Raw genomic sequence first — 11,587 nt, 5'->3', positions numbered from 1 at the left:
TATAAACATTCGATCATCATTTTTTATCTTTTTGGTTCGTAGTTAAACTTGCAAGACACTCTCTACAGAACAAAAAAATAGTTTATTAGATAACTTACTAAAAGTAAGTTTTTCTTACATTTTAACCAAGGGACCATCATGACGTAGTTTACATTCATTTAAATTATTTGATCCAAACTTAGATGTAAATTGTTCTACTGTTCTTAGAAATATTAACCTAGTAACATTTTTTTATTCATATGTGTATTGAAGAGAACCTTCGACCATATCTACTACTCTTTGATGGTCTTTCAGCCATTTTGCTATTATTGTTTCTGATTGTTTTGGGTTGAACATTGAATATTTTCAATTTTAAGAAATGATTGTTTAGCTTCTGTACCTTCTTAAATATATTGTAGAAAATGTAATACATTTTTTTCATCAATGACCACATGTTTCAAAGATCCTGTAAAGACTAATAAATGAAGATCTCTCAACCTGAAAACCTAATCAATATTCATTTAAAAAACGTATCAACAACTTCCATCAATTCCTGTAACCAAAATTAATTAATGAATGCTTTTAGGTTGTCAACCCAACCACAAATTACTTTCTCAGACGTCTACACGATGAGAGGCTATTTAATCAGCTGCAGGAAGGGTGTTTTTACATCATTCAAGCAATTAGCCTAACAGCTTGGTTACCCGAACACCTGTGGTCAGGTGATATGTGGAGGCAAAAACCCTTACAACCCCCAAACCCAAACCTTCCAAAAACCGTTGGTAACTTTGCTGTTGTTTTAAAATTATACTGCCAATTCACATACATAGGTTACAATAAGATATAAAAATAAGAAATAAATTTCGTGATTTACTCTTTGGGTCATGTTTATGTCATATTCACTCAAAGTTTTATAAAACTGTAGTAACATAAAACTGTTACTATTAAATATTGATAAGACACTTTGTTTTGGACATTTTCTTATCAAGTTGTAATTTTTTTATGGTTTTCTTTCAATGAAAAATATTGTTAAAAAACGTCACATTTGTCATAGTTTAAACTATGTTTTTTTTATTTTCCACGCGCTTATATACAAAAATATTCCCGTTCTATCAAGCAAAAACAGTATACAAAAAACATTTTTACAGCTATAATTATATTTCATACTTGTTAGTTACTTTTGCTTTTTGTCATCACATTTTTGTAACTTCTCAACTTAATAATCCTCTGATCTTAGTAATGGAAATGTTAATAATAAAATATTTGGTAGATAGCAATATTGGATTTTTCTTTGTTTGAAGTTCATTGTTGGTGATGGTGAGTTAATGTTGTTCAAAGGTTTATTGCGGACATTTTGATTTTGATTTTGATTGGATTTTTATGTGAATCCTGCTTTATGGCAAATTAATTCCGACGGTAAAACTTTGTTGTCAATGCTTTTGCAAAGATTTAAACCACCTCGTCGTCTCCTTTTTAAATACGCTCCCTTCCGACAATTTCTTGAATTCCTACAATGCCATTTACATACTGAAAGGTACGATTCGAAATAACTCTCGAAACGTTACGAAGCGATTTAAACGTCACCTGCGGTTTCTTTGCGAGTTGACGATTTGACTTGTAAATCTAGTGCCGAGGGACTCCCTATACTCCTGTGGGGAGCGGTTAGGGGCGCTTTTTGGGGGAGGTAATGTATGAAATGCTCAGTCCCTTAGCTTAAGTCAACAGTTGCCGTTGAGAGGACCAAATTGATTGAGGGATTGCTATTGTCCCCGCCCCAAGTCTCAAGTCAGTTTTCCCCCAGAATCTACCGTTTTCCACGTGCGGTGTTTTGAGCACGTGAGTGGAAAATGTACAACATATTCTATTAGCTTCAATTTTCAGTTTGTTTTCAGATAGATACATTTGTTCCGACAATATTTACAACACAACAAACAACAACAATATTTTAGTTGTAGTTGTACTGACGTTTTCCAGTTATGTAACCCTGCATTTTGTAAAAAGATATTCTTGATTTCTGAACAATTATTATGTGTTATAGTTGTTCTATTGTATTACTGTTAATTTCAAACAATGTTAGCTTTTATATTTAAGTTAATTTACCTTAAAAATAGCAAAAACCACAAAACAATTTTAGGTTATTTTTGCATACTAGCCTACTACGTGATTATGTTTTGTTACATTGAATTGTTAATACTTTACACCCGAGTTTTATAGTTCCTCTTATTTGAAATATTGCTTAACACTTTATAATAAATATTTTTGTACTGGTCAGCTTTACAATTAATTAATATCCATTATTTCAAACCGGCTAAATTATGTTATTTACGTAATCTTTGCAAAGATCTTCCTCCAAAAATTTGGGTTTTTACTATTCGTGATGAAAAATATCCGCAAAAGATACTTACACAATTAACATAAATTACCGTCATCAAAAGTGCACTTCAAAACGAAGAGCTGATTAACTATTTTGTAATTTTTGGTAAAATAGCGTTTAATCAATTCTAAAAATCTGGCAATTTCCGGAGGGTTATCTTAAAACAATTATATAATCGTTGCAAACGGAATTTATTGTGCAATCGACGCCGTGTCTCTTATGTTAGCAATACCAGCAAAACTCTTAAACAGGTGATTTGCATGACAATCATTGTTTGGTATAATAAGAAAAATATGTACATAGAATGAAATTAATCAGTCTTAATTAGGCTAATTTTTAAAGTGCTAAACAATGTTGAATTGCTGTCACAGACCTTAGTGAAGCTGAAGAGATGTTTGGTTTGGGGTACCCCACCTGACTTGAAGCACTGGGCAATGGCGGCGTCGACGAGGACTGTCCATGTACACGTTGACCTACTTGCACTATTACAATTGTCCGTTAAATAAACAAAAAATAATTTCTTCTTGGGATAAAAACAAAACTATTGTCACTTCTATTAGCACTGTACAGACTGATTAATTTAAAGAAAAAAAAGGTAAAAATTGCGGGATGTTGAAAAGATGATGCGGATATACGATAGTAAATATGGTGATAGTTCAGCGGCGGACGACAGTGGACTGCGTCGTTTGGAAAGATATCAGTGTTGAGGGCAAAGGCCGCATACCTTCGTTAGCGGCTGAATAGCGGAAAATTACTTGGGCTAGGTTTTGTTTGAAACGGAAGAATATAAATATGGACTCGATTTAAAAATCATGAAACCTAAAATATCCAACATATCGCCCCCCTTGAACCAACCTGGTTCAATGAAAAAACTGAAAAATGGGAAAAGACAAATGAAAATAAATTGAAAGGGGGTGAAAGGGAATGCTTAGGAATTAATTGGTAGGAAGAAGGGAAACTTTGACGGTTGGCCGACTGAAGTTCCCTGTAGCGGTGCGTAGATGGACCACTCGTACAATTCCGTCTGCTCCTGGAGATACTGCGGTGATTCTTGCAAGTTTCCATTGTAGGGGAGGAGTGTTAGGCTCATGAATAACAACAAGGTCACCAATCTTGAGGTTCTCTGTTTTACTCGTCCACTTAGAGTGATGCTGTAGAGTATGCAGATACTCTTGGGACCATCGAGTCCAGATGTGTTGAGAGAATGCCTGAACTAATTGCCATCTCCTCAAGCGGTTACAAGAAGTTTCATCATATTGAGGTTCAACCATGGATTTCCGAGGTCCACCAGTTAAAAAGTGTCCTGGGGTTAGAGACTCTAAGTCATTCGGATCTCCAGAGAGAGGGGTAAGCGGTCTTGAATTTAATATTGCTTCGACACGTGACACGAGAGTTATGAATTCTTCATAAGTCAGGATTTGGCCACCGATTACTCTATGAAGGTGATGCTTAAAACTCCTAACAGCTCGTTCCCACAAGCCACCTTGATGAGGCGCGTGTGGAGGCAGAAATTTGAAAGAAATGTTGTTTTCTTCAGCAAAACGGTGAGTTACTGGATTGCAAAGGAGGTTGTTAAAACATTTGTGAAGTGCAGCAGCTGCTCCGACAAAGTTGGTTCCACAATCACTATGAATTTCCTTCACTGAACCACGTCTGGAAATAAAACGTGTAAGAGCTGCTATATAAGCTTCTGAGGACAAATCCGACACAACTTCTAAGTGTACGGCTTTCGTTGCAAAGCAGACAAATAGACAAAGATAAACTTTAATAGGCTGAAGCCTTTTTAGGACATACAATTTCACTGTAAATGGTCCGGCATAGTCGACTCCAGTAACATTAAAAGGTCGGGTTGCTACCACTCTTGGGGAAGGTAAGTCTCCCATCAATGGTGTGTTTGGCTTAGGTTTCATTCTGAAACATCTCAGGCGTTTAAAAATCCTGGAGCGTATGATACTACGAGCAGAAAGTATCCAATATTTCTCACGAAGAACAGCTTGGAGTTGTGTTGGTCCACAGTGAAGAAAGATGCGATGATGATAATCAATTATCAAATTTACAACAAAATGATCCTTTGGTAAGATAATTTGATGCTTGGCGCTGTACGGCAACTCAGAATGTTTCAGTCGTCCTCCAACTCTTAACAAACCTTCATCATCCATAAACGGTGAAAGGCGTTGAATGCGAGAAGAACACACATTCTTCTTTGACAGGGAATTAATATCCTCAGAGAAACTCTCTCTTTGAACAAGCCAACAAATCCGTTTGTTCGATACTTCTAACTCTTCAAGTGTGAGAGAATGAGTAATCCTTTGCTTAGTTTTCAAGCAGGAAATAAAACGTAAAACGTAGCCCATGACATGAAGTAGTTTAGTCCATGAAGAGAATTTATTGATAAACTTCAGATCTTGATCTTCAGCTATCGTAAGAAGATTTAGTGTTGTGGTTTTAATTTCTGGGAGTTCCTCTTCGGGAAGATGACTCGATGGTTGAGGCCATGAATCAGATGAACTCTTAAGCCATGTGGGTCCAGACCACCAGAGCTTGTTATGAATAAGAAGAGATGGGGTTAATCCTCTAGAGGCAACATCAGCGGGGTTTTCAAGAGTAGAAATGTGTTTCCATATGCAGGAAGGGGTCAATTCTTGAACCTGTGCAACACGATTTGCAACATATAACTTCAAACGATGAGAAGGGGTGTGAATCCATGAAAGAGCCACAGTGGAGTCACTCCAAGCGGTAACAGAATCTATCTTGTAGCGATCTGAGAGTTGATCAACACAGTAGTGTAACAGTTTGGCTAAAATATGTGCTCCGCACAGTTCAAGGCGAGGAATCGTGATACGTTTCAGGGGTGCCACACGTGACTTGGCTATTAATAAGTTGACATATATACTGCCTTGCGGGTTCTCAGTTCGTAGATAAACACATCCAGCAAAACCGAGTTCACTTGCATCTGAAAATCCATGCAACTGAATATTAACCGCATCACTCAGAGATATGTACCTGCCAATCTCCAAATTTTCAATCTCAGGAAGTTCGTTGACAAAAGTTGACCATCTGTCGATAATATCACTAGGAAGAGTATTATCCCAATCTAGGCCTAGTGACCATATATGCTGCATGAGAGCCTTAGCCCAAAAAATAACAGGGGTAAGCATGCCTGTTACATCATAAATCTTAGCGATGGAAGACAAAATTGCTCTTTTGGTAAAAATCAATGGAGCTTCAGAAATTGCATATGAGAATGTGTCTGAGTGTGGATTCCACTTCAGTCCAAGAATACTAACACAAGGTGAGTCAGTTGATAAGCAGTGTTGAGGGGGTAAATTTTCCAATATTTGGCTATTGTTAGACGCCCATTTGCGAAGTTCAAAGCCTCCTTTTCGTAAAAGGTTTATTACATCTTGCTGTAATTTTGCAGCTTCTTCAACAGTATCGCTGCCTAGTAGCGCATCGTCTACGTAAATTTGTCGTTTAAGTGCATGAGCAGCAAGTTCATGATTCTTTCCTTCATCATGAATTAATTGTTGTATTACTCGATTAGCCAAAAATGGCGAAGAAGTCATACCATAAGTAACGGTTGTCAACTGAAAAACTCGAAGCGGCTGTGACATTTCTTCTCTCCAATAGATGAGTTGAAAACGTTGGTCTTGTTCATGAATAGAGATCATACGGAACATCTGTTTGATATCACAAGCAAAGGCGATCCTATTTTGACGAAAACGTAGAATTATGTCTGTTATTTAATTATGTAACTTGGGTCCTTGATGCTGTAGACTGTTAAGTGTTACACCAGTTGAAGTTTGAGAGGACGCATTAAATACAACACGTATCTTTCCATCCTTAAAGACACCGTGGTGTGGTAAGAAGCAATGATATTGGTTATTTAGATCAAATAAGTTTGAGGGTTTCATTTGACCAGAGGATTCGTAGTCATTCATAAATTCAATGTACTTTTCTTTGAAATCAGGTTGCGATTGAAACTTACGTTCAAGCGATTTGAAGTTTGTAAAGCAACTGTAGAAGAATTTCCTAGTTTTACTGGATTTTCTTTGAACGGTAAACAACAAACATATCTTCCCGTCTCGTCACGAGAGTGAGTTTTCAAAAAATGATCTTCACATTCCATTTCCTCTGGGGATAGCTTAGAACAAGCAGGTGGTTCTTCCAATGCCCAAAATCGCTGAAGTGTTTCATGAAGTGTAAGATCATTGATGGAAAGTAAAGTCGTCAATCCACTGAAGGTTTGGCCGTCTTGTGAAGTAGGCACGTTCCCAAGGACAACATATCCAAAAATAGTGTTTATAGTGTATGGCATACGATCACCAAGACTGGTGGCAGATCCAATAATAGTTTGAGCAAACAGATCCGCACCGATGAGCAAATGTCCAGGAGTGTCGAAGTTGGGATCGGCAAGTGCGTATTCTTTGATTTGAGCCTTTATTTCAGAAGATATCTTGACACTAGGCATATCATTGGTAATTCTATCAAGTATGAGGACAGGATGTGCCGTAGCAAGTGTTTTCCCGTTAAGCGAAGAAATATTTACAAAGGAAAGTCCCTTAGGCTTTATTCGAGCTGAGGCAATGCCCTTTATCTCGTGAACGCCAACAGACGAACGCTGAATGTGAATCATACTGGCACAGTGTTCAGATATTATACTCGTTTGTGATGCACTATCAAGCACAGCTCGGACAATAATATTATGACCATTCGAGGTAGAAATTTTTACCAATGCAGTGGCAAGAAGTACAGTACAGTTGTGGCTGGCAGCACCAGTGTCTACATGAGCAGAGAGTGTATTTGATTCAAATCCTTGCGGTACAGGAGCCTTCAATTGTGTTGTGGAATTGGCCTGAGTCTTATTCGAGGGCTTAACAGATTTTTTCATTATAGGCTGGTCCGTTTTGTAAAAATGCAGTAGCGTATGGTGTCGCTTAAAACAAACTCGACACGAACTGGATGACTTACATGAGCCTAAGAAATGTCGTCCTAAACAATTAACACATAGGCTATTGTTCTTAATGAAGTTGAACCTATCGTGTGGTGATAAGGCACCAAAAACATCACAGCGAAAAATGTTATGCGATGCTCCATTGCAGTAAGCACAAGTATGAGCTTGTTCATTGTCATTAGAAGAAAGCATTACAACTTTGCTTGGCTTGGGACTAGCGGTTTGCCTACCTAGATAAGGCATGTTCTTACTACTTCCATAGTTTTTTAACTGAAGGGAAGAATTAGCATGTGAGGTCGAGCCTAAGTTAGCCGCCTCTCTGTAAGAACACTCATTTTCCAGAAAGTTTATTATTTCTGTGACAGAAGGAACCTGTTTTGAGTCATCTCGTTTTTGTTCAAAATCTGAACGCATAGCGGAATCAAGCTTTCTCAAAATATGTGTACTTAAGATCAGGTTGTCATCAGTTATGTTATGGCCAAGTGCTTTAAGAGCTTGCTGATTTCCATTAAAAATTGAAATAAAATTCCTAAGTTGTGTAACATTAGGCTTAGTAAGCTGCGGTAGGTCCAAGATGTTAGTAGAATGTAATGAAATCAAGAGCCTTGTATTGTGGTACCTCTTAAGCAGGGTTTGCCAAGCAATTACATAATTAGCACTATTTAGTGGTATAGACTTAACTAAGTTCAAAGGTTCATCTGAAAGACAGCTTATGAGATATGAGAATTTCTCAACATTAGAAATTGTTTTATTATTATGTACAGTACTTTCAAACAGGCCATGAAATGAGACCCATTGCTCAGGATTGCCAGAGAATGTTGGCAGTTTGATTTGCGGCAATTTCACAGTCAGATTAACTGTAGGAGTAGTAGGGCCTACCTCGGAAGTAGAGTCATTTAGGCGTGACTCTTCAAGTTTAACTGGTGGAAGTAACAAACTACAGTTTGACTGAATCTCAACAAAATAATCAGAAATTTTTTCTTGCAGTGAAGTAATTTTATCATCTTGAATATCTTCAGGAGTGGGAGTAGTTTGAAAAAGTTTATTTACTATTCTCTCAAATTCTGAGTGCTTGGTTATTGCACTTTGAGACAAGAGTTTAAGTTTAGCAATCTGTTGCTCGCTTAAAGTAGTCACAACCTGAGTTTCTTTCAATGCATTGACTTGTTTATTTATTGACTCAAGCCTAGCTTGAATAAGTTCACTCTGTTTGGTGAAGGAAGAAAACCTCATGTTGAAAGAAAATTAAACATAGGAAATATTCAGCACAAAACAAATCTGCAGTAATGATAAGACAATAAAATATAATTTGACTTTCCTCAATTTAATCAAATTCTCAAATGCACAAGTTAGGCCTATAGTCTATGCTTAGGCTATGGGTAGCACAGGCAAAAGCAACACTGCATAGGTAGTACAACTTAATGGTGTGCTATCAAATACATAATAATAAGAGATGCTTTCTTAACAAAATAGGTTAACTATTTATACCAATAATCCAAACTATTTTGTGGCTTAAATAGTTTAAGAAATATTTCCAAGTTTATGTGCAGTATAACTTACTTGTCGTAATCTATCATCAGCAAAATATTCACATAGGTATTTCTCATATTAATCCAGTGCACATTAAAACCATTGAAAATAATATCAGTTATATTATTTGTTTACTTATTAACTGCAATGATAATTATTTGAATCAGTCAATAAGTTCGAAATCAAAGTCAATCTTGAGTAGATTTGAGGTTATTCTGACTATCACTCAAATGTAGTAATGTAAACAAAAATCTGACAAGCTGACAGCTAAAGTGAACTGACAGGCTGACAAGCGATGCGGTAGTGAAGTCTTGATATTTGTAGCCGTAGACTCGACGTCGTAGATGGCTGTGGCAGTGACGTAGCGGTTAGCGGACAGGAAATTCCAGGAAGGAATATTGGAATAGTCTATTTGAAACAGGAACAGGAATGTCAATTTGGACTCACAATCGTACAGGAAAAGGAGCACAAATACAAAATGGCGGAATGAGCAAAATTATTCCACGCAATGAGAAACGAAATCGAAATGAAATACCATTCAGCTAGAATACGTAAAAAATGAAGTGATATTACAAGTATTCGTGGTAGGAATAAATAAAATTATGTTCTAACCAGAAACTGGTAAAATAATCCGGTTCGATGAGGCCCAAAAAATGTTTGGTATAATAAGAAAAATATGTACATAGAATGAAATTAATCAGTCTTAATTAGGCTAATTTTTAAAGTGCTAAACAATGTTGAATTGCTGTCACAGACCTTAGTGAAGCTGAAGAGATGTTTGGTTTGGGGTACCCCACCTGACTTGAAGCACTGGGCAATGGCGGCGTCGACGAGGACTGTCCATGTACACGTTGACCTACTTGCACTATTACAATTGTCCGTTAAATAAACAAAAAATAATTTCTTCTTGGGATAAAAACAAAACTATTGTCACTTCTATTAGCACTGTACAGACTGATTAATTTAAAGAAAAAAAAGGTAAAAATTGCGGGATGTTGAAAAGATGATGCGGATATACGATAGTAAATATGGTGATAGTTCAGCGGCGGACGACAGTGGACTGCGTCGTTTGGAAAGATATCAGTGTTGAGGGCAAAGGCCGCATACCTTCGTTATCGCGAAGAGCGGCTGAATAGCGGAAAATTACTTGGGCTAGGTTTTGTTTGAAACGGAAGAATATAAATATGGACTGGATTTAAAAATCATGAAACCTAAAATATCCAACAATCATAGTGCGGAGCCTTTGGCGAATTTCCAACCGAGCTTTGAATTCCAATTGTATTCTTTTTTTAGCTATAAAAAGTATTAAAAACTCCTACCCAATATAAGTGCTATTTCTTTAACTACTATAGTAGTGCCGTTCAAAAGCTACATTAAATATATTTCAATATAATATATTTATTTGATCCCCTGATGCAGCTACAATCAGTTAGTTACTTACTGTACAAACATTAGCTAGGTTCCTGTTGTACTAAATGACTCTGTATTGTATGAATGATGTGTATATTGATCCCCTGATGCAGCTTAATACAATCAGTCAGTTACTTATATTGTACAGGCATTAGCTACGTTCCTGTTGTACTAAATGGCTCTGTATTGTAAGAACGAACTGTATATTGATCCCCTGATGCAGCTTAATACAATCAGTCCGTTACTTATATTGTACAGGCATTAGCTACGTTCCTGTTGTACTAAATGGCTCTGTATTGTATGAATGATGTGCATATTAAACCCATGATGAACCTATGATTCATCTATGATGCATCAATGATCCATCTTTGATGCATCTATGATGCATCAATGATCCATCTTTGATGCATCTATGATGCATCTATGATTCATCTATGATGCATCAATGATCCATCTTTGATGCATCTATGATGCATCAATGATCCATCTTTGATGCATCTATGATGCATCAATGATCCATCTTTGATGAATCTATGATTCATCTATAATGCATCAATGACCCATCTTTGATGCATCTATGATGCATCAATGATCCATCTCTGATGCATCTATGATGCATCTATGATTCATCTATGATGCATCAATGATCCATCTATGATTCATCTATGATGCATCAATGATCCATCTTTGATGCATCTATGATGCATCAATGATCCATCTTTGATGCATCTATGATGCATCTATGATTCATCTATGATGCATCAATGATCCATCTTTGATGCATCTATGATGCATCAATGATCCATCTTTGATGCATCTATGATGCATCAATAATCCGCATCTATGATTCATCTATGATGCATCAATGATCCATCTTTGATGCATCTATGATGCATCTATGATTCATCTATGATGCATCAATGATCCATCTTTGATGCATCTATGATGCATCAATGATCCATCTTTGATGCATCTATGATGCATCTATGATTCATCTATGATGCATCAATGATCCATCTATGATCCTACCTATGATCAATCTACAATCTATGATACATCTATGATGCATCTATGTTCCATTTTTGATGCATCTATGCACTATCTATGATGCATCTATGCACCATCTATGATGCATCATAGATTCATCATAGATACATCATAGATGCATCATAGATGGAACATAGATGGATCATAGATGGATCATAGATGCGTCATAGATGGAACATAGATGCATCATAGATGGATCATAGATGCGTCATAGATGGATCATAGATGCATCATAGATGAATCATTGATGGATCATAGATGAATCATAGATGCATCATAGATGGAACGTAGAT

General features: G+C 36.6%; 1 protein-coding gene across 1 annotated transcript; it reads right to left on the bottom strand.

Annotated features, from left to right (window-relative positions):
- Window positions 1–3,288: 3,288 nt before the first annotated feature.
- On the bottom strand, window positions 3,289–7,244 carry LOC128982053 (uncharacterized). Its single transcript, XM_054401092.1, has 2 exons — window positions 6,476–7,244; window positions 3,289–5,810 (listed from the first exon to the last, which is right to left on the bottom strand). The coding sequence occupies exons 1-2, from the start codon at window positions 7,242–7,244 to the stop codon at window positions 3,289–3,291; spliced, it is 3,291 nt and encodes a 1,096-aa protein (XP_054257067.1).
- Window positions 7,245–11,587: the final 4,343 nt, after the last annotated feature.

Source organism: Macrosteles quadrilineatus, unplaced genomic scaffold (genome assembly GCF_028750875.1).
Source record: "Macrosteles quadrilineatus isolate MER2022 unplaced genomic scaffold, UCM_ALF_1.0 Scaffold_93__1_contigs__length_393980, whole genome shotgun sequence".
NCBI classification, from domain to species: Eukaryota; Metazoa; Arthropoda; class Insecta; order Hemiptera; family Cicadellidae; genus Macrosteles; species Macrosteles quadrilineatus.
Note: the sequence above shows the minus strand (reverse complement) of the source record. Positions and strands in the feature narration are given on the sequence as shown.

Bases quoted from the DNA above. Each gene is read 5' to 3' on its own strand.
- LOC128982053 (XM_054401092.1), bottom strand. From the start codon at position 7,244: ATGAAAAAATCTGTTAAGCCCTCGAATAAGACTCAGGCCAATTCCACA. The intron at 5,811-6,475 runs GTGAAGATCATT...AAATTTACGTAG, and splicing joins ATCCCCAGAGGAAATGGAAT to ACGATGCGCTACTAGGCAGC.